Below are 24,711 nucleotides of genomic sequence, written 5' to 3' on the forward strand. Positions count from 1 at the left end.
AGACATGCTTCCTAGACATACCAGACACGCTGTTGTAGCCTGTGAAGGGTTAATAGCCTGTTTACCAGGGCTAAGGAAAGCAATGCTGCCTTAGACTTCCGCTCTAGCTCTCAGAGCAAAGGCAGGAAGTGGCCGTGCTCATGGCTTTATTTACATCAATGCACGGAGCGTCTCGCTAAAACACTGTGTGTGGTGACTGTAGTAGGAAGCATGTCTGGACGATTCCTAAAAGATTTTTTTGTTTGGAAGCGGCCGAAATGTGCGCTTTTGGATAGAGGTGATACGCCCGTTTTAGCAGTGGGGACTAATCTACAGATCTCAGAACAGGGGCAGAAATGAGACATATGAACCTAACCAGGTAAGAACGTCTGTGGAAACATTCTCATTCAGGGGGGGTCCTATTTTGGTCTGTATGCCTCCTTTAAGAAAAAAAAAAAAAAAAAAGATTCTGGATGGGGACCCAAATGCATGGGCCTGAATGGGGACCCAAATAAGGCCCTGGATGGGGACCCAAATGCATTTGTGAGAATCAATGGGGGTCAATTTACTTGACCCTTGACCCTAAATCTACCCCCATTGATTCTGACCCAAAAGCGTTTGGGTCCCCAAACTCCCCATCCAGGGCCTTATTTGGGTCCCCATCCAGAATCAATGGGGGTAAATTCACTATAATCTTTTTTTTTTTTTTTTTTTTTTTCTCGTTTGTTTGTTTTAGGAATGTGACAAATACAAAAAAATATTATTGAACTCTGAAGTCTCCATGGCGTGACTTTTTATTTCTGTGTTATCTATTAGTTTGGTCATTAAAGGGGAAGACCACCCATTTCCAATATTGAAATATGTCATTAATATACCTTAGAGGAGTTGTGTGGAAATAGAAAAAAAAGGTCCCCCCCTTCTGTGTTGCCTAGAATTGGAGGATTGATTTTGGGGTTTGTATTGTAAAGTACAATGTGTGATGTCATCAAGTTGTACTTTACAATACAAACCCCCAAATCAATCCTCCAGTTCTAGGCAACAAAGAAGAGGGGGAACTTTTTTTCTATTTCCACACAACTCCTCTAAGGTATATTAATGACATATTTCAATATTGAAAATAGGTGGTTTTTCCCCTTTAAGGTCCACAGAATGAAAGGCCTGTTCTGCTGGAAACATTGCACAAAAAAGTTAGGGCCATTTGTATAGTCACTGTCCCATTGACTCCACTATACAGGAAAAGAAAAATACTAAAAAAAGAAAATAAATGTGCTTTAAGTAGCAATAGCATGTGAGTCCATTGCAAGCATTTGTTTTGCATGAAAAACATTCCTTGGGCAAAATGTTGGCCCCCCAAAATGGTAAAAAGTGATGAGTCATCAAAAAATCATAACTTTTCACAGTTTTGGGGGGCCGATATTTTGTACTAGAAATGTTTTTCATGCAAAACAAATGCTTGCAATGGATTCAGAATCATGAAGAACCCCTAGTTTGACCCCTCACATGCTACTTAAAGCAAATTTATTTTCTTTTTTAATATCTTTCTTTTCCTGTATAGTGAAGTTGATGGGACAGTGAATATACAAATGGCCATAACTTTTTTTTCACAATGTTTCCGGCAGAGCAGGCCTCTCATTCTGTGGACCTTAATGACCAAACTAATAGATAAAACAGAAATAAAAAGTACGGCATGATGACATCACAGGTCATCTCCCATTCTGGGCTTGTGGGTCCCTGGCTAATGGAAAAAAGTCATTTTGGGGGTGAACTACTCCTTTAACCTCACTAATTTTGTCACCAAATCCCTGCTGTTCTCCTCGTAGACTGGGGCTGGGCTGCTCCAGCATGGAGCAGGAGGTCAACCACCTGTTTCCCGCCTACAGCCCATGGGGAGGCCGCTGTGGCCTGCAACGGGAGCTGCTGCTGTTCAGCTGTGCCGGCGCAGACGCGACGCTCCGCAGGCTGTGTCCCTGCAGAGCACATCGACCTGGACAGGTGGCGCTATGTCCCGACTGTGTCTAGGACAAGGGTCTTCAACAGGGGGTCCGGGACCCCTAGGGTGTCCTCAGAGTTACTTCAGGCCAGGGGGTCCTCCGAATCTTTGATTGATGTACATATTTCTTTTTTTATATATTAACCACTTGAACCCTAGTGTCCATATTCTGAGAAATGTTGTCAAAAATAGAAGGTTGTGAGCTTGTAGATCTTCTATTTTTGGCAATAGAGCTTTGGTGTATTGGGGGAAAAGAGCAGACTAAGTACAGAGTGAAAGGTCAAGTTTACCAATCGGCATATAAGCAACCGTCAGGTCGCATACACAAACTTTTGAAGGCAATGGTATAGCCAATCAGGAGCGAATATGGGAAAAAAGGTTCAAGTGGTTAAATATCTGAAAACACAAATTGACATGAATCCACCATACACTGATAAGTGTGCTGTCAAACAATGAAAGCATATTATGGAATCTATGAACAGGTTGTGGGGGTCCCTGCTTCATCTATTTCTCAACTAAGGGGTCCTTGGCCTGAAAACATTGAAGACCCCAGGTCTAGGAAGAGCTCAATGTTGTGAGGTCTCACGGGCAGCGGGAATACAGTTGGTAAATGCGAAGCACCAAAGAAGAGCCACGTGTAAAGACTCCAACTGCACCAAAGAAGAGGCTTGTTCGCACACGGCTAGCTCACAGCCCTCAGCTCCGACGACCCCTGGTCCCCTCTCATTATGGATAGAATATAATTATGAGTACAAGGAATACAAAACAAATACATCTGCTGTTTATTCCAGACTATTTCTGAACCCATTTCAGAGTATCGTCGTTGTCGGGTGGAAACCTTGTATGTCCAAAACTGTTCATTTTGTGTTTATCATTTTAAAAATGAACTACAACGCCTCGCGGTGCGAGGCGTTGTGTGCTTGTAGATCGGCTGTTTTCACTACTTTTGTGCGATGGCCTTGTATGATGAAGCAGGGCTTTACTTAAAACATACAAATTTGACATTTGGAGATACAAGGTTTCTGCCCGACAGTGACGGTACGTAAGTATCACGTGCAATAGCAGGTACTGTGGGCAGGTGGCGGAGATGTATTCGTTTTGTCAGGGGCTATAATGTGTTTTGGCAAAACCACCCTCCTGCCTTTCTTATCTTAATCCCATTAAGCTTTCTGTCTACAGTCAACCTGCTCAGATTTCAGGACGTGCACACGAACTCGGAGATTTGGCTTCTCCTCTTGATCTGATCGGCCAAAAGGAACTTTCCACTGGGATTTTGACAGAGGATGAAAATGAAAGCCATTATTACGAGGAACCAGGAACGGAATGGCTGTCATATCCTCTTTACTTGAATTATCAAACGTTGAAGACCCGATTGCCATCTGATGCTTCGTGACATCTGAATGTGAATTCTCTTCATACGATCCAACCTTCCAAAAAATGGAATAGATCAAAGAAAGGACACATTGCAAAGATGTAAAAGATGCAAAGACTTTAGCATCTATTCTTAGTTATATGTTTACTTGAAATGACAGAGTGATAATCTCCAAATACCTTAAATGTTGCCTTTTTCAGTATTCTCTGTTTACCATCTATAGTAGTTCGGCTGCCAACAGGCCTTTTTTGGCTTAAAGGACAACTCCGCCATAAATCACTTCTAGGCTCATTTTCCTACTTATATTGATCCAAAAAGACTGTCCATGGGGTCTGTTAGGCAGAAATGCCCTTGTTTTCAGTTTCCCCTTCAGAACGCAGAAGCTGTTATAGCATAGAGTGGAGCCTATAAGCCTATCGCTTTACACTATTTGTTGTGTTCAAAAGTGATTTTCTTTTTCATGAATGTGTTACCAGTTGTCATTACAAACACATCCATGCCTTGGTTGTCCCACACAAGCCACCACAATCTCATAAATAATGTTTTGGTGTGATCATTCGGCACAAGTGCCAATCAAAGTGACTGCACTGGCCAATCACAGGGCATCTTTTCCGGGACTTGGCAAAACACATACAAGCATAACATCTGTTTAGCAGAGTGTGATGGCTTGTGTGGGACAACAATGACATGGATGTGTTTGTAATGACAACTAGTACCACATTCATGAAAAATAAAAACACTTTTGACCACAACAAATAGTCTAAAAGTGATAGGCTTATAGGCTCCACTCTATGCTATGAGAGCTGCTGGGTTTTGCTGGGGAAACTGGACAACAGGGGCATTTCTGCCTAATAGACCCCATGGACAGTCTTTTTGGATCAATATAAGTAGGAAAATGAGCCTAGAAGTGATTTAGGGCGGAGTTGTCCTTTAAGTATGACATTTGGTACTGTATATATGCCTCCCACAAAATTGTGAAAAGTGATGACTCATCACTAAACCATAGTTTTGTGGGGCTGTTTTTAGCCCAAGGAATGTTTTCTTATTTTTTTTTCTTTTTTTTTTTCCCCATGTCAAACAAATGCTTGCAATGGATTCAGAATAATTAAAACCCCCTAGTTTGACCACTCAAATGCTACTTAAAGCAGATTTTTGGGGGGGTATATTTTTCCTATATAGTATTGTGAAGGGTCTCCTATAAAATAAATTGCTCAATGCTGACAGGCGGTCAGCAGGTGGATTCATGACTGTATGTATATAGACAACATTTTAGGCCAATACAAAAATACCAAATGTCATACCCCACCTCATGGCAGCCGGATAGCCATATCGTCGTTGTCGGGTGGAAACCTTGTGTGTCCAAAACCGTTTGTTTTGTTTTTATCATTTTAAAAATGATTTAAACTAGTGAAAACACACGATCTACAGTTTTCACTACTTTTGTGCAACAGCCTTGTATGATGAAGCAGTAGCCTGCTTCTAGACCATAGACCCCGCCCACTCTCAGAGTGGACTCTTTCTCTGGTCTGGAGCTGAGTATTGAATTGGGTTTTATTTTCGGCTGATGCAATGAGCGTGGGGGGGTGGGGGTGGGTCTAACGAATATCCAATCCGCGCAGCAGTTGAAACGATTCAAACTAAGTTCACACACACAGGCAGGCTGAGGAAGGCACACATACACACACGCACGCGCGTGCCCGTGCGCGCGCTGATTTCACCAAGCTGTTTAATGTTGATTACATGTTTCTGGTCGCAGTTCTGTGTGGAAGCAGTCACTGGCACAGACAGAGACACACACACAATCACACACACACTCCGCGACCGTGCGTCGCGTCCACCGTGCGTCTCGATCACCATGCGTCGCGATCACTCATGCACGGATGCGCGCGTGCACGCTCGCAAAAAAGTCCCTCCCCCGTAAATCGCTCAGAATAGGGCCAGGTTCAGACTACTGCGTGAGCCAAGTCTGAGATCAGGCTAATGAAGCAGGGCTTTACTTTGCAAAACATTTTACAAATGTGAAACTTGTAGATACAAGGTTTCTGCCCGACAGTGACGAAATGTATTCACTATAACAACAGCAAAGGCACACCTCAGCCCAGTATAGTACTTCAAGATGATCTAATTTTCTAATCTCTCTAATGCTGACATTAAAGTACTGCACTGGGCACCGATGCATGGAATTACTAGCCATGTAGCCTTCTACTGCATGACTAGGTCTGAATATTAGCCTGGGCCTCATTGGACACAGGGTGACAGCCAAAGTGATGAGGGCTATTATCAGAATGAATCATGGGTAACCTCGGGATGTCTCCGGGAGGTCAAGGCCATAAGCGTATGATTATACTATCATGTAAACCACTGGTTCCCAACATTTCTTCTTACCTCTGGGCCCCCTCAACAACACCCAACTATCCCATGATAATCCACACCCCATTCTCGGACTATTGACAGTGCCACATTGGGCGTACCCTCTCAGAACACACATTATGTCATTTCCACTCGTAAAAATCACCGAAGGAAGGATTTAATGACATTTTCTTTAGTCATATTACCATGCACCGCATTGAAATGCTTGGACTACGTTCTTGGTCTGTCTCCAAAAAAGGCCCGCAGCACCACCTAACAGAGATCTAGTGCAGCCCTTTTTGGTAGAGCCCTGCATAACTATTTTAGGGACAAATTAGAAAACAACTTCCATTACGTAAAGAACGACCTGGCTCAATGGCACATCCAAACTCAGGCAATACCCTCCCCACAAGTTCACGATGAGCCGAACCAGCCCGTGGCCAAATTAAAACGAGGGGTCAACTCGAATGGCAGTCGAGGATGCTGTCCTCTCCCTGGCCTCTTCCATCACCCCTGTCTTCTAGACCGAATGTGAGAGAAACAAATGTAAACCACTAAGTGCTAAGCTACAGCCCATAATCGCAGTTGAAACTGATGGGGTGCTGTGCTTACAAGGCGCAGCTGCTAGCAAAGACGACTCCAACTTTGGCGCTGACGTCTACAAGCCAAGGCACTGTTTTTTAACTGGACTAATGTTAGGGGGGTTTTCTCGAGGCAGACGGTTTGGGGAATATTAGCGGAAATTACAGGGACGTGCTGGGCCCCTGATTCAGTCCGGGACAAAGAGTTGTAGAGGCCTTCATTTGGCACGCTATAGAGAGAGATCTCTCGCCATAGCACTGCTGCTACTCAAAGATTTGCCATTTCAGATCATGACAAGTGACAAGCCAGTGGGCCAATTACATGAGTTATATTTCGTCGTTGTCGGGTGGAAACCTTGTATGTCCAAAACCATTTTAAAAATGATTTAAACTAGTGAAAACAGCCGATCTACAAGCACACAACGCCTCGCACCGCGAGGCGTTGTGTGCTTGTAGATCTGCTGTTTTCAGTACTTTTGTGCGACGGCCTTGTATGATGAAGCAGGGCTTTGCTTTGCGAAAAAAACGTATACATTTAAAACTTGGAGATACGAGGTTTCTGCCCGACAGTGACGATTTACTTTGTTGGCCACCCAGCCCCCAAAATGGAACGAAGCCCGACATTTTATTTTATTTTTATTTTCCTAATGGCCGGCCTGGACCGGCCGGGAATGAACCGGCCGTTCGGGAGTTGTCCCGCTTTTCCCAATGATTAGATTAGAGTTTATTTGTCATTGTAACAATACAGTACAGGTACACAGGCACAGTTTCATTTGTCAACGATCAACTCATTTTCAAAGAACAGTACACATACAAGTACATTCACAGTACAACGAAATGTATTCGTGCATTTAAGGGAGCACGCTGCTGCCATACAGTACATACAGTACCACGGCGCTGCTATGGCCAGCACGTACCTGGACCCGCTCCCCTGTACACTCTATTTGACCCACACTTATTGCCACTCTGGGATTGCACTGCTCGGGGTTGCAGTGGCAGGACTGGTTGACAGTATGTCTGACTCGTGAATGGCTGTAAAACGGTCCACTAAATCAACAACTGGAACTGCCATTAGTGGACGTTATGCAAATTCAGCTGGCCTTGTCAAATGGGACTTTTGCTTGATTGGCTCTACTGTCCAAAGATGATGGACGTGAACCTTCTGGTTCTCTGAAAAAGGAGGCTGGAAAATTGTGTGTAATTTTTGGACACGTCAACCTAATTCAATACATAGTAACAAGTGTTTTGGCATATAAAAGCTGTCTTTCAATCTTCATGGGGCTGATAGCGGAGGGGTTCAAATAAAGGGTTTGAAAACAACACAGCACAACGTCTTTGTGCGAGTAGTAACAAAGCTTTTAGTGTTCCATACTGCTGGCTACTGAACGTGCACAGAAAGGAGTTGTATTTGAAACTGATAAGGACATGGAGAATGGATTGAATTCACCAAATAAAACATGTTAACAAAACCACCCTGCAAGAACCAAACAAAGAAGGAGCATTGCTGTTTCATGTCTCGCTCACTTTTTCAATAGTGGACAACGTAGGGTGTCGGCACGACTTGAATGCTATGTATGGGAGGTGTGGATGGCGCATGCATTGAAGCTGGTGGCGTGGTGCCATAGTTTTGTCTTGTATGTATGGAGTTACAATTGTCTCTTAATTACTCAAGCAAAAGGAAAAGAATTGAGAGATAAAAAATAAAAACTGCAAAAAACGTCTAAATTCTTTTCCTTTTGCTTGAGTAATTAAGAGACAATTGTAACTCCATATGTATGTGTCTATGGAGTTAACATTACTCTAATAGACCCCCAGGTGTGGTTATAATGCAAATATGTCTTTGCTGTGTATTTTTGGTTTCTCCCTGGAAGCTGAAAGCCTCAGAGTTAAAAGGCCCAATCGAAATACACCGCTTTAGTGACAAATAAATGATGGTATTTACAATCTGATCCATGTTCAGCCCCTGCACCAATCAAAGTCACTGAATTGGTTTAAAGATGGGGACTCGGGGGAGTTAAGATTTCAGAATCTCAACAAAAAAATACTAGTGTCTATGTGAAAATAAAAAGACACCAGTGTCTACTGTCTACATAAATACCAGAAAGAGAGAGCAGAAAGTGGTACAGTCAGCTGGGGCATTAAGGCCACTGTGGCCTCAGGTCATGCTATTGGTTTGAGGGGCACAAGGCCAAACTGAGGGGCAACGTCGACCATGGCCTTCATGGCCTCCATGAAATTCCTGCCCTGGTCACCACCAGGGGCATAGTTCCGCCGATTTAAAACGAATCCAATACGGAACTAAAACTTCCTATGTTTGGCCGCTAGTTGCGCTGTTTCCCCCCCGCGAGGTACCAAAAAGAATTTGTCTACATTGGACCCATTCGTTTTCCCCTTTGATTTTCTAACCTTAATAAACGTTACTTTACTTTATGGTTCCTGTCGCTAGTGAAAAACTCCCTTTCAATCACCATGATATGCGTTTTGTGCAAATATGGTCCCATGTATGTTAAAATTGATGATAAAGTTGCGGGGGGAGTGGCCAACTAAACTGATACCAGCCGGCTGTTTTCTTCTTTGTGTGCTTTATTTTGGGAGGCTCCGACCACATTCTCCCATGTATCCCTCTGGTTCCACGTGACCGTTGGCAGCCAATAGCATTCCTTGTGATTCCTGGGGTACCATTCAAACAATGATGGCGACACATTTTCGCAGCATAGAAACCAATGGCTTCGCTTCGTCCATATTTTTTTTTTTACAGTCTATGGTCACCACCCAAACAGGATTGGACAAACAGGATTGTGGGATAACAGGGATATCTTCCAAACATGATTGCTTTGCCGACTCCTTCCTGATATCGTGAACTATGTCGATTTAGTTATTAAGTCATTATGATAATAATGCATGCATTAATAATAAATGTTAGTGCGTGCATGCCTGCGTTGCTGCGTGTGCGCGTGCAGTGTGAGCTGCAATAGTCTTCTTCCATAGAATCAAGTGGAATCATTCGGCTATTGCAATATCAATAGCTTGCTCTGAGGAACTATTCGTTGTTGTTTTTTTTTTAAATTCCGAATATTCAGTGTAGCCTTTGTGGAATGTTCCACTGCTTGTCAAGGCATACTGTTTGTTGTGCTGGGCAACTCCGGGGTAATGGTTGCCTAATTTCCTAAATGTGAGGCAGTGTTGCTGAAACAGAGCATGTGTTCTGCAAAAGATCAAATGAGATGTCCAGGATATCTGCACTGTGTTATTAAATACCACTATGTGTATGAACAAACCTACTGTCATACTGAGAAACACAATGCTGTTGTAGCAGGGACGTGCAGAGAATATTAGAGGGACGGGCTGACATTTCTAAAAGGGCCTTTTGGTGAAGATATCGAAAATAGTCGGCTATTTTCGATGCTTGATTTCTACACAGAGAGGGCAATTATTTCAACATACGATTCTGTGTTCAAGTTCAGGAGAGTTTGGACAAGGCAATTCTCTTGAAGGGGGCATTTGCATTTATTTCACCACAGTAAAAACTGCATTTGTGGTCTGGAGAGCGCACTTTTTACAGGTGGATAAAAGGGCCGGGGCTCAAGCCCCCTTTGATGTCTATGTGTGCAGGTGCCTGTGTTGTAGTGTATTTGGCTAATGTTTACAAGGAGTTATGTGGAGACATCATATTGAACAACTGTTTCTTGAATACGGCAGAACTGAAATTCATTCAAATGAATTTCATTGGCTTTCAAAACCAAAAAGGTGATAAAAACATGATACATGATCCTTTCGTTGGTACCTGGAAGTATTATAATAAAGCTATCTCTCTATCACAAATTTAAAACGGAATCACCTCTTGAGATATAGGCTTCAGGGCTACTCTGCTAGCTACACCACTATTTTTATTTAGTTTTTGTTTTCACCCAGTGCCAATTGCCTAAGCTGTAATCCTGGTCACTATACTCTTCCTCTGCCAACTAGGGGAGAGCTAGCCCCAAACTGAGCTCATGCTTCCTTCAGCGCATGAGGAGTGAGCAGGCCGCTTCTTTTCGCCTGACAGGGTGGAGCTTCCCCGGTTGGACGTAGCACGTGAAAGGAACACGTTATTCCAACCAGTTCCTTTCCCCTCCATCAGTCCAGGCTGGCCAGGGGGAGGCAGTACAGAGACCAGGATTACTGCATGTTTTTGTGAGGGTGTCTAACCTAGGAGACACAGGAAGAACACGCAAACTCCACACAGTTTGTGGCAGTCTTAAAAATCACATAAATATAACATTTGGTTTAGTAGGTAGGCAAAGATAAAGCCTCAACCTTCTATATCCATAGTACGGTAGGTTCAGAGACAAAAGGTCAAATGGTTTCATTAAAATAAAATGTACCTACTCCATATTCATAAACATCTCAAGGTATTTGAACGCCCATTACTGCCAACCTGCAAACGTGCCCACTCAGCACTTTGCACTCAACACTTCTGATCAGACCAAGGTAAAAAAAAAAAAAAAAAAAAAAAAAAAAACATGATTGATGCCTGAGGGAAACATGGAGAGAAACTGAGAAGACCTGTTAGGATCAGCCAGACATTCTGGAACTCTCACACCCTGGGTAGACTATAGGTTCAATAATGTTTGTCTGAGAGCTTTTTTTTTTTTTTTTATTATTTTACAGGATAGGAACTCTACCAGCCACATTGGGACTCCTTCTCCCATACATTTGTATAACTGCAGGAATGTGGTAGGAGTTCAATAAGCAGTGCCAAGAAAAATGGGTGAAGATTCTGGGAGAATCTACAGGGGAGTTTCTCTGGGACGTGCAGAGAATGTTAGGGAGGCAGGGGCTGACATTTCTAAAAGGGCCTTTTGTTGAAAATATCGAAAATAGACACAACGCGTGTTGTGAGCTCGGAGGTCTGCTATTTTTGGTACTTGATACCACACAAAACGAACCTCTTGAACCACATTGCCCCCGCCGGTGGGGGCCAAAGGTATTGACATCTGAACAGCTGTCAATAAATGTCAATAAATCAGTAGAGACCAAATCAAACTACAATTTCTTTGTTGATTATTGTTACAGTGGTCCCACAGCATGGTAATCAGCTGCTATTGTACTTTTCATCCATACATTACTCATATTACAGTATTATTACTAGTTTTTATCATTCTTCACCCTATACTTTAACATTACTAATATTACAGCACTACTCTCACTTTTGCCTATCAATTGATGACACCTTGGTGAACAATTTCTCTATTCACTATATATGTTTTCAATGAGGTCTTGAGGTCTTGAGGCTCATTCACTATTCAGAAGGCAACATTTCCATAGGCGGAGGTCTTTTTCAATCATCTTTTCCTTGGTAAATGATCACAGCAGGACAATTTGGTGAGGGAAATGTGATGTTTTACACTGCATTTGTGAATTTTCAGGGGTTAGCTGACATTTGGTGAGTCAAGAGTAGCCACAATCATGGTAGTTTTGTGTCCACAACTGTTCCAATTTGGGCATACATTTTAGGCGGATTTTCCCCCTAGGGCTTAGCATAAAAAGGCAATACTAGTGGAGAGGTGAGCATTGATTTCTACACAGAGAGGGCAATTCCTTCAAGGAAACAAGGCATATCTCTTCAGGTATGGCATGGAAAGAGGGCATTTGCATTAATATTTCACCACATAGTCCATGGGCCATACGAGATGTCGTTATCGGAAAGGTGGCAAAGGTTATCATGCATTTTTGAAAAGCTCTATATCTATAGATTATATTTTGGTATAACCCTTTCTGAGAAACAGCCAAAATGGTGTTATCAGCCGCTAATTTGGTATGATAACCCTTTCTGAAACACAGCTAAATTTATCATCTGCTAGAGTTGGTGTCCCATTAACTTTACATTACAGGGAAAAAAGCAAAATATTAATCTAACATATGAGTGGTCAATCTAGGGGGTTTTCATGATTCTAAATCCATTGCAAACATCTGTTTTGCATAAAAAACATTCATTGGGCTAAAACGGCCCCCACAAAAGTGTGAAAAGGGATGACTCATCACTTTTCATCACAAAACCAGTCTAAAACAGTCTTGTGGGGCCATTTTTTAGCCCAAGGAATGTTTTTGTGCAAAACAGATGCTTGCAATGGATTCAGAATCATGAAAAACCCCTAGTTTGACCCCTCATATGCTACTTAAAGCAGATTCTTTTTTTGTTTTGTTTTTTCCTGTAATGTAAAGTTAATGGGACACCAACTCTAGCGGCTGATAACACCAATTTAGCTGTGTTTCAGAAAGGGTTGTCATACGAGAATTATAATCTACAGAAATAGAGCTTTTCAAAAATGCATGATAACCTTTGCCACCTTTCCGATACCGACATCTCGTATGGCCCATGGACTACAGTGAAAACTGCATTCATGGTCTGGAGAGGGCACCTTTTACAGACTGATAAAAAGGGCAGGGGCTCAAGCCCCCTTTGATGTCTGTGTGTGCACTTGCCTGGCGTTTCTTTAACCTGGCTTCAGCCTTGGTCTGTCCATGTTTGAAACCTCCAGCTTCACTCCACCTTTGATGGCTCTCTGCGTGCCGCATCGTTGTATAGTATTTCATACCCCCATATTAAATCAGCATTTCATCTTCATAATCATACAATGTGTGTTCATGAAATGTCTTCAGATCATATGATTGCATAACATACAGCCAGGGGCATCACAAGGGGTAGGAAAGTGGGACTGAGTTACTAGGGCCCAAGGTGGAGGGGCCCTAGTAACTTTAGCTATTGAAAAATAGCAGATATACAAGCTCACAGCGCGGCACCGAGTGCCGCGCTGCAAGCTTGTAGATCTGCTATTTTTGAAAAGTCGTGAAAATGTGTGCAAATCTTTGAATATGTATTTTTATTTTTGTAACTCAAATTTTGCTTCCGGGGTGGTCCCTGGAACTAAATATTTTGAGATGGGGGTCCGTGGCCAAATTCATATCATTTTGGGGGTCCTTCACATGAAAAAGTTTGAGCATCACTGACATGGGTTTCTTGCACACATTTTCACAATTTTTCAAAAATAGCAGATCTACAAGCTTGCAGCGCGGCACTCGGTGCCGCGCTGTGAGCTTGTATATCTGCTATTTTTCAATAGTTAACATTCATGGGGGGCCCACAGTGAATCCTTTTACCCAGGGCCCAGAATTTGGTGTGACGCCCCTGCATACAGCCATCGATAGCCCATACGCAAGTCGAGACCATCTGGGGCTGATGAAGCAAGTGCTTGGAGCATATGAGTAAGTTAGCTTTCAGTCCAACATTATGGTGTCATGTCTCTGGATCAAATTGACTGGAAAAATCAAAAGGAGGAAAAGAAAAAAAAACTATTGAAAGCTATGACGGAGGTTCCTTTTATGGGGAATCTAGCATAATCAGAGATAGAGATAGAATCAAATATACACATGCAAAATTGCTTTTATGTCTTGAGTGTGTCAACTGATAAAAATAAGAGATTACATTTCTCAGTCAGTGTACTAGATGTCAAAGACACACATTTGGACCAAGAGAGTAAAATATTACGTTTTACGCATGGCAGTTTCTGGCAGATCAACAGTCCTTATAGCAATGCTTATCAGTACATGGTGACAACTGAGAGAGAGATTCACTGGTTTTGTAACTTTGTTTTTTCTGCTTACTTTGTGACTATAGCCTTGAGTCGTGCGTGAGAAAGTGGTGAAAACATTGTTTTCTGCCACTGTCTGGTGTGGTTAAGTACTCCAAATACACATGTCTGGGTTAGCCGTAGGACTTTAAAAAGCCCTACAACTACACCAATATTCAGATTTCACAAACAAAGTGCTTTATAAAGTCTCACACCTGTCTAAATACGGTACAGCATTATATAATGATACTCGTATCCTCCGTGATCTTTAATAAGAAGCCTTTTTATCCGGTTGTTTTCTGTTTTCCCATCTACTTCCGGACCCATTTTTGCAAGGCCACGCCCACATCTCAGTGTCCATAGATGGGGGTTGGTGCGCATGGGGAACACCAGGAAATACAAGGAAACACAGAAAACGATCAGATAAAAAGGCTTCTTATTAAAGAGCACAGAGGATACAGGTAATTATAGAATACTGTACCGTATTTGGACAGGTGCGAGACTTTATTCGTTTGTGAAATCTGAATGTTGGTGTAGCCAACGAACGCATGTAAACACCGGAACATGACGACGGTCAGTGCTCGCCTCGGTCTCATACGACCATGCGTGAGCTACGAAGGGCTAAAAATCGCTTTGGGAAACCCGGCCATTTGTGTTTACACTGGAGGAGGTTGACCCCAGTGACACCTGGAAGCAGGGGCGTCACAAGGGGTAGGAAAGTGGGACTGAGTAACTAGGGCCCAAGGTGGAGGGGCCCTAGTGACTTTAGCGCAAATCTTTGAATATATGTATTTTTTAAGTGAACATTTGTAACTCAAAGTTTGCTTCTGGGGGTTCCCTGGAACTAAATATTTTGAGATGGGGGGGGGGGGGGTCCTTCACGTGAAAAAGTTTGAGCATCACTGACATGGAAACATAGGTTTCTTGGCACACATTTTCAAGATTAAAAAAAAATAGCAGATCTACAAGCTCGCAGCGCGGCACTCGGTGCCGCGCTGTGAGCTTGTATATCTGCTATTTTTCAATAGTTAACATTCATGGGGGGCCCGTGGTGAATCCAGTTGTACCCAGGGCCCAGAATTTGGTGTGACGCCCCTGCCTGGAAGAGGAGAACGTCACTTTGGGGTTCCATCCAATCGCTGCAAACACACAGCTGTCTTGATAGAAGATACCATCTACATCTGGGGGGGGGGGGGGGGGGGGGGGTTATAATTGTTACGCAAAACAGTACTTCATCATACAATTCAATTAATTCAATTCAAAGGAGCTTTATTGGCATGAGAAAACATACGTTTACATTGCCAAAGCAAGTATCACAAATACAACTAGAAAAATATTGTTCCTTCGAAACAATTGTGGGCTCGCTTCAAGCCAGAAAACAATGGCTATAAAAGCACAAAATGTCAAGATCGCAGGCAGTGCTCTCTTTGACGTTACTGACGTCAAAGATTGGTCCATTTTGTTCCAAAAATGTGTTGTGCAAAAGTTGACCCGCTGGTGGCGCTATAACAGGCCAATGTGAGAAGGTTGGTATCTGTTCCTTGACCTATTGGGAATGTGCTTGCAAGATTTCACGCACATCCCAGGCTGTGTTCATGATTTGAGGTGTTTTTGGCTTTGGACACTTTATCGCTGCTTGCAGCTATATTTATTATTATTATTTTATAATTTTTTTGTGTGCACTTCATAGGCATGTTAGATAAAGGTCCTTATATTGCGTGTAGAATGTTTCATGCAAATTGCAAAAAAAATCCTAGAATAAAAACGGGTTTAAGCGTTTTACAAACTGCTCAAAATTATATAGCGCCCCCCTTTGGCCATTTGGGGTAAGATTGGTTTCAGTGATATTTGAACTAACCCTCTACACTATTTTGTCATGAAAATGTGACTTTGCTTGTATGTTTTAGAGGCAGAAGAATAATTTGCATAAAAATGCAATATTGTTTGAATTATTTAAAAAAGCATGTTTCAATGTTAAAGAAATCCGATCTGACAGATCTTTAGATATCGGTCCAAAGTTCACGTAAAAAAAGTTTTGTGCACGTGACGCGAAAATTCCAGAATAAAAGCGGGTTTACGCGTTTTACAAACTGCTCAAAGTGGCGGAAAATCGAAGGGCGGAGCTTACTTAACAACGACACAGATGTCTTCCGCTTGAGTCAAAGCACGCCTGTAACAAGTTGCATGTCTTCAAACGAAACGAGTCATGACTTATGCCCGTTTGAAGTTTGAATTTTCAGACGCTTCGTATAGCGCCCCCCTTTGGCCGATTGGAATAAAATTGGTTTCAGTGATACTTTGACTAACCCTCCACATCTTTGCCAAATGCCATGAACGTGTAACTTTGCATGTATGATTTAGAGGCCGAAGAATAATTTGCATAAAACCGCAATATATATTGAATTATTAAAAAATTATATTTCACTTTAAAAGAAATCCAACCAGACAGTTTGACCGTATTGGTCCAAAGTTCATGTGAAAAAAGTTGTGTGCACTTGACGCGAAAATCCCAGGAGGAGATAGATTTTTACTGTTTTTCATATAATTCCGAATTGTGGGAGACCTAAAGGTCAGAGGTCAAAAGTTAGAGGGTAAAAGTTGTTCGGCATGAGGAGACGCATAAGTGTATACAGGTTTCATGGCTGTATGTATAACACAGCATGAGCTATACCTGTTCAAAGATCGCACTTTCGAAGGCTTCCTACAGCGCCACCATTTGGCCGATTGCTGTATAAAATAATAGCACACGTCGCCACTGTAGGCTGAACACATTGATGTTTTTATTTTCATTTTCTCACTAAGTATGTAGGAGTAGAAAGGTGCCAAAGTATTGAGGAGAACTTGATCTAGGAATAAATAAATAACTAGAAAAATATTGTTCCTTCGAAACAATTGTGGGCTCGCTTCAAGCCGGAAAACAATGGCTATAAAAGTACAAAATGTCAAGATCGCAGGCAGTGCTCTCTTTGACGTTACTGACGTCAACGATTGGTCCATTTTGTTCCAAAAATGTGTTGTGCAAAAGTTGACCCGCTTAGGCCAATGTAAGAAGGGTGGTATCTGTTCCTTGACCTATTGGGAATGTGCTTGCAAGATTTCACGCACATTGCAGGCTGTGTTCATGATTTGAGGTGTTTTTGGCTTTGGCCACTTTATCGCTGCTTGCAGCTATATTCATTATTATAATTTTTTTGTGTGTGTGCACTTCATAGGCATATTAGATAAAGGTCCTTAGATTGTGTGTAGAATGTTTCATGCAAATTGCAAAAAAAAAATCCTAAAGGGTTTAAGCGTTTCACAAACTGCTCAAAATGATATAGCGCCCCCCTTTGGCCAATTGGGGTAAGATTGGTTTTAGTGATATTTGGACTAACACTCTACATCTTTGCCAAATGCCATGAACATGTTACTTTGCATGTATGATTTAGAGGCAGAAGAATAATTTGCATAAAACTGCAATATTCATTGAATTTATTTAAAAAAGCATGTTTCAATTTTAAAGAAATCCGATCTGACAGATCTTTAGATATCGGTCCAAAGTTCACGTAAAAAAGTTTTGTGCACGTGGAGCGAAAATTCCAGAATAAAAGCGGGTTTACGCGTTTTACAAACTGCTCAATATGGCGGAAAATCGAAGGGCGGAGCTTACTTAACAACGACACAGATGTCTTCCGCTCGAGTCAAAGCACGCGTGTAACAGGTTGCATGTCTTCAAACAAAACGAGTCATGACTTATGCCCGTTTGAAGTTTGAATTTTCAAACGCTTCGTATAGCGCCCCCCTTTGGCCGATTGGAATAAAATTGGTTTCAGTGATACTTTGACTAACCCTCCACATCTTTGCCAAATGCCATGAACGTGTAACTTTGCATGTATGATTTAGAGGCCGAAGAATAATTTGCATAAAACCGCAATATTGATTGAATTATTACAAAATTATATTTCACTTTAAAAAAAATCTGGTTGATCAATCTGACCGTATTGGTCCAAAGTTCATGGGAAAAAGGTTTCATGCGCGTATCGCAAAGATCCCAGGAGGAGATAGATTTTTACTGTTTTTCATATAATTCCAAATTCTGGGGGATCTAAAGGTCAGAGGTCAAAAGTCAGAGCGTAAAAGTTGTTCGGCATGAGGAGACGCATACGTGTATACAGGTTTCATGGCTGTACGTATAACAGAGCATGAGCTATACCTGTTCAAAGTTCGCACTTTCGAAGGCTTCCTACAGCGCCACCATTTGGCCGATTGCTGTAAAAAGTAATAGCACACGTCGCCACAGTAAGCTGAACACATTGATGTTTTTATTTTCATTTTCTCACTAAGTATGTAGGAGTAGAAAGGAACCGAAGTTTTGAGGAGAACTTGATATGACGGTTAGATATTGTCACTAGAAAAATATTGTTCCTTCGAAACAATTGTGGGCTCGCTTCAAGCCAGAAAACAATGGCTATAAAAGTACAAAATGTCAAGATCGCAGGCAGTGCTCTCTTTGACGTTACTGACGTCAAAGATTGGTCCATTTTGTTCCAAAAATGTGTTGTGCAAAAGTTGACCCGCTGGTGGCGCTATAACAGGCCAATGTAAGAAGGGTGGTATCTGCTCCTTGACCTATTGGGAATGTGCTTGCAAGATTTCACGCACATTGCAGGCTGTGTTCATGATTTGAGGTGTTTTTGGCTTTGGCCACTTTATCGCTGCTTGCAGCTATATTCATTATTATTTATTTTTTTGTGTGTGTGCACTTCATAGGCATATTAGATAAAGGTCCTTAGATTGTGTGTAGAATGTTTCATGCAAATTGCAAAAATAAATCCTAACGGGTTTAAGCGTTTCACAAACTGCTCAAAATGATATAGCGCCCCCCTTTGGCCAATTGGGGTAAGATTGGTTTTAGTGATATTTGGACTAACACTCTACATCTTTGCCAAATGCCATGAACATGTTACTTTGCATGTATGATTTAGAGGCAGAAGAATAATTTGCATAAAACTGCAATATTCATTGAATTTATTTTAAAAAGCATGTTTCAATTTTAAAGAAATCCGATCTGACAGATCTTTAGATATCGGTCCAAAGTTCACGTAAAAAAAGTTTTGTGCACGTGGAGTGAAAATTCCAGAATAAAAGCGGGTTTACGCGTTTTACAAACTGCTCAATATGGCGGAAAATCGGGGGGCGGAGCTTACTTAACAACGACACAGATGTCTTCCGCTCGAGTCAAAGCACGCGTGTAACAAGTTGCATGTCTTCAAACGAAACGAGTCATGACTTATGCCCGTTTGAAGTTTGAATTTTCAAACGCTTCGTATAGCGCCCCCCTTTGGCCGATTGGAATAAAATTGGTTTCAGTGATACTTTGACTAACCCTCCACATCTTTGCCAAATGCCATGAACGTGTAACTTTGCATGTATGATTTAGAGGCCGAAGAATAATTTGCATAAAACCGCAACATTGATTGAATTATTAATAAAATATATTTCACTTTAAAAGAAATCCGCCGAGACTAGTTTGACCGTATTGGTCCAAAGTTCATGTGAAAAAAGTTTCATGCGCGTATCGCAAAGATCCCAGGAGGAGATAGATTTTTACTATTTTTCATATAATTCCAAATTCTGAGGGATCTAAAGATCAGAGGTCAAAAGTCAGAGCGTAAAAATTGTTCGGCATGAGGAGACGCATACGTGTATACAGGTTTCATGGCTGTACGTATAACAGAGCATGAGCTATACCTGTTCAAAGTTCGCACTTTCGAAGGCTTCCTACAGCGCCACCATTTGGCCGATTGCTGTAAAAAGTAATAGCACACGTCGCCACAGTAAGCTGAACACATTGATGTTTTTATTTTCATTTTCTCACTAAGTATGTAGGAGTAGAAAGGAACCGAAGTTTTGAGGAGAACTTGATATGACGGTTAGATATTGTCACTAGAAAAATATTGTTCCTTCGAAACAATTGTGGGCTCGCTTCAAGCCAGAAAACAATGGCTATAAAAGCACAAAATGTCAAGATCGCAGGCAGTGCTCTCTTTGACGTTACTGACGTCAAAGATTGGTCCATTTTGTTCCAAAAATGTGTTGTGCAAAAGTTGACCCGCTGGTGGCGCTATAACAGGCCAATGTGAGAAGGTTGGTATCTGTTCCTTGACCTATTGGGAATGTGCTTGCAAGATTTCACGCACATCCCAGGCTGTGTTCATGATTTGAGGTGTTTTTGGCTTTGGACACTTTATCGCTGCTTGCAGCTATATTTATTATTATTATTTTATAATTTTTTTGTGTGCACTTCATAGGCATGTTAGATAAAGGTCCTTAGATTGCGTGTAGAATGTTTCATGCAAATTGCAAAAAAAATCCTAGAATAAAAACGGGTTTAAGCGTTTTACAAACTGCTCAAAATTATATAGCGCCCCCCTTTGGCCATTTGGGGTAAGATTGGTTTCAGTGATATTTGAACTAACCCTCTACACTATTTTGTCATGAAAATGTGACTTTGCTTGTATGTTTTAGAGGCAGAAGAATAATTTGCATAAAAATGCAATATTGTTTGAATTATTTAAAAAAGCATGTTTCAATGTTAAAGAAATCCGATCTGACAGATCTTTAGATATCGGTCCAAAGTTCACGTAAAAAAAGTTTTGTGCACGTGACGCGAAAATTCCAGAATAAAAGCGGGTTTACGCGTTTTACAAACTGCTCAAAGTGGCGGAAAATCGAAGGGCGGAGCTTACTTAACAACGACACAGATGTCTTCCGCTTGAGTCAAAGCACGCGTGTAACAAGTTGCATGTCTTCAAACGAAACGAGTCATGACTTATGCCCGTTTGAAGTTTGAATTTTCAGACGCTTCGTATAGCGCCCCCCTTTGGCCGATTGGAATAAAATTGGTTTCAGTGATACTTTGACTAACCCTCCACATCTTTGCCAAATGCCATGAACGTGTAACTTTGCATGTATGATTTAGAGGCCGAAGAATAATTAGCATAAAACCGCAATATTGATTGAATTATTAAAAAATGATATTTCACTTTAAAAGAAATCCACCGAGATAAATCTGACCGTATTGGTCCAAAGTTCATGTGAAAAAAGTTTTGTGCGCGTAACAAAAAAAACCCAGGAGGAGATAGATTTTTACTGTTTTTCATATAATTCCGAATTGTGGGAGACCTAAAGGTCAGAGGTCAAAAGTTAGAGGGTAAAAGTTGTTCGGCATGAGGAGACGCATAAGTGTATACAGGTTTCATGGCTGTATGTATAACACAGCATGAGCTATACCTGTTCAAAGTTCGCACTTTCGAAGGCTTCCTACAGCGCCACCATTTGGCCGATTGCTGTAAAAAGTAATAGCACACTTCGCCACTGTAAACTGAACACATTGATGTTTTTATTTTCATTTTCTCACTAAGTATGTAGGAGTAGAAAGGAACCGAAGTTTTTTGATACTTGATATGCCTGCCTGATAGATAAATAAATAAATAAATAATGACAATATCTAAAGTGTGCTCGCCTTATAGGCGAGCCCACAACTAGAAAAATATTGTTCCTTCGAAACAATTGTGGGCTCGCTTCAAGCCAGAAAACAATGGCTATAAAAGCACAAAATGTCAAGATCGCAGGCAGTGCTCTCTTTGACGTTACTGACGTCAAAGATTGGTCCATTTTGTTCCAAAAATGTGTTGTGCAAAAGTTGACCCGCTGGTGGCGCTATAACAGGCCAATGTGAGAAGGTTGGTATCTGTTCCTTGACCTATTGGGAATGTGCTTGCAAGATTTCACGCACATCCCAGGCTGTGTTCATGATTTGAGGTGTTTTTGGCTTTGGCCACTTTATCGCTGCTTGCAGCTATATTTATTATTATTATTTTATAATTTTTTTGTGTGCACTTCATAGGCATGTTAGATAAAGGTCCTTAGATTGCGTGTAGAATGTTTCATGCAAATTGCAAAAAAAATCCTAGAATAAAAACGGGTTTAAGCGTTTTACAAACTGCTCAAAATTATATAGCGCCCCCCTTTGGCCATTTGGGGTAAGATTGGTTTCAGTGATATTTGAACTAACCCTCTACACTATTTTGTCATGAAAATGTGACTTTGCTTGTATGTTTTAGAGGCAGAAGAATAATTTGCATAAAAATGCAATATTGTTTGAATTATTTAAAAAAGCACGTTTCAATGTTAAAGAAATCCGATCTGACAGATCTTTAGATATCGGTCCAAAGTTCACGTAAAAAAAGTTTTGTGCACGTGACGCGAAAATTCCAGAATAAAAGCGGGTTTACGCGTTTTACAAACTGCTCAAAGTGGCGGAAAATCGAAGGGCGGAGCTTACTTAACAACGACACAGATGTCTTCCGCTTGAGTCAAAGCACGCGTGTAACAAGTTGCATGTCTTCAAATGAAACGAGTCATGACTTATGCCCGTTTGAAGTTTGAATTTTCAAACGCTTCGTATAGCGCCCCCCTTTGGCCGATTGGAATAAAATTGGTTTCAGTGATACTTTGACTAACCCTCCACATCTTTGCCAAATGCCATGAACGTGTAACTTTGCATGTATGATTTAGAGGCCGAAGAATAATTTGCATAAAACCGCAATATTGATTGAATTATTAAAAAATGATATTTCACTTTAAAAGAAATCCACCGAGATAAATCTGACCGTATTGGTCCAAAGTTCATGTGAAAAAAGTTTTGTGCGCGTAACAAAAAAAACCCAGGAGGAGATAGATTTTTACTGTTTTTCATATAATTCCGAATTGTGGGAGACCTAAAGGTCAGAGGTCAAAAGTTAGAGGGTAAAAGTTGTTCGGCATGAGGAGACGCATAAGTGTATACAGGTTTCATGGCTGTACCTCAAACACAGCATGAGCTATACCTGTTCAAAGATCGCACTTTCGAAGGCTTCCTACAGCGCCACCATTTGGCCGATTGCTGTAAAAAGTAATAGCACACTTCACCACTGTAAGCTGAACACATTGATGTTTTTATTTTCATTTTCTCACTAAGTATGTAGGAGTAGAAAGGAACCGAAGTTTTGAGGAGAACTTGATATGACTAGTATAGTATAGAAATAATGACAATATCTAAAGTGTGCTCGCCTTATAGGCGAGCCCACAACTAGAAAAATATTGTTCCTTCGAAACAATTGTGGGCTCGCTTCAAGCCGGAAAACAATGGCTATAAAAGCACAAAATGTCAAGATCGCAGGCAGTGCTCTCTTTGACGTTACTGACGTCAAAGATTGGTCCATTTTGTTCCAAAAATGTGTTGTGCAAAAGTTGACCCGCTGGTGGCGCTATAACAGGCCAATGTGAGAAGGTTGGTATCTGTTCCTTGACCTATTGGGAATGTGCTTGCAAGATTTCACGCACATCCCAGGCTGTGTTCATGATTTGAGGTGTTTTTGGCTTTGGACACTTTATCGCTGCTTGCAGCTATATTTATTATTATTATTTTATAATTTTTTGTGTGCACTTCATAGGCATGTTAGATAAAGGTCCTTAGATTGCGTGTAGAATGTTTCATGCAAATTGCAAAAAAAATCCTAGAATAAAAACGGGTTTAAGCGTTTTACAAACTGCTCAAAATTATATAGCGCCCCCCTTTGGCCATTTGGGGTAAGATTGGTTTCAGTGATATTTGAACTAACCCTCTACACTATTTTGTCATGAAAATGTGACTTTGCTTGTATGTTTTAGAGGCAGAAGAATAATTTGCATAAAAATGCAATATTGTTTGAATTATTTAAAAAAGCATGTTTCAATGTTAAAGAAATCCGATCTGACAGATCTTTAGATATCGGTCCAAAGTTCACGTAAAAAAAAGATTTGTGCACGTGACGCGAAAATTCCAGAATAAAAGCGGGTTTACGCGTTTTACAAACTGCTCAAAGTGGCGGAAAATCGAAGGGCGGAGCTTACTTAACAACGACACAGATGTCTTCCGCTTGAGTCAAAGCACGCGTGTAACAAGTTGCATGTCTTCAAACGAAACGAGTCATGACTTATGCCCGTTTGAAGTTTGAATTTTCAGACGCTTCGTATAGCGCCCCCCTTTGGCCGATTGGAATAAAATTGGTTTCAGTGATACTTTGACTAACCCTCCACATCTTTGCCAAATGCCATGAACGTGTAACTTTGCATGTATGATTTAGAGGCCGAAGAATAATTTGCATAAAACCGCAATATGAATTGAATTATTAAAAATTAATGGTTTAACGTACAAACTTCTCACCACATAGACTGTATAGGTATTGGTCCAAAGTTCATGTGAAAAAAGTTTTGTGCACTTGACGCGAAAATCCCAGGAGGAGATAGATTTTTACTGTTTTTCATATAATTCCGAATTGTGGGAGACCTAAAGGTCAGAGGTCAAAAGTTAGAGGGTAAAAGTTGTTCGGCATGAGGAGACGCATACGTGTATACGGGTTTCATGGCTGTACCTCAAACACAGCTTGAGCTATACCTGTTCAAAGTTCGCACTTTCGAAGGCTTCCTACAGCGCCACCATTTGGCCGATTGCTGTAAAAAGTAATAGCACACGTCGCCACAGTAAGCTGAACACATTGATGTTTTTATTTTCATTTTCTCACTAAGTATGTAGGAGTAGAAAGGAACCGAAGTTTTGAGGAGAACTTGATATGACTAGTATAGTATAGAAACTAGAAAAATATTGTTCCTTCGAAACAATTGTGGGCTCGCTTCAAGCCAGAAAACAATGGCTATAAAAGCACAAAATGTCAAGATCGCAGGCAGTGCTCTCTTTGACGTTACCGACGTCAAAGATTGGTCCATTTTGTTCCAAAAATGTGTTGTGCAAAAGTTGACCCGCTGGTG

General features: G+C 41.2%; 1 protein-coding gene across 1 annotated transcript in view; it reads left to right on the plus strand.

The window, feature by feature from the left end:
* LOC308303148 (alpha-1,6-mannosylglycoprotein 6-beta-N-acetylglucosaminyltransferase B-like) overlaps positions 1-1,998 on the plus strand; it is a gene marked incomplete at both ends in the record, with an annotated part of 65,759 nt that extends 63,761 nt beyond the window's left edge. The window contains one exon of the mRNA XM_080747471.1: positions 1,800-1,998. Coding sequence (XP_080603597.1) covers positions 1,800-1,998 — 199 coding nt within the window. The remainder of the gene's footprint in view (positions 1-1,799) is intronic.
* Between the last annotated feature and the right edge of the window lie 22,713 nt (positions 1,999-24,711).

Source organism: Nannobrachium achirus (assembly GCF_963921795.1).
Source record: "Nannobrachium achirus genome assembly, chromosome: 18".
Lineage (NCBI taxonomy): Eukaryota > Metazoa > Chordata > Actinopteri > Myctophiformes > Myctophidae > Nannobrachium > Nannobrachium achirus.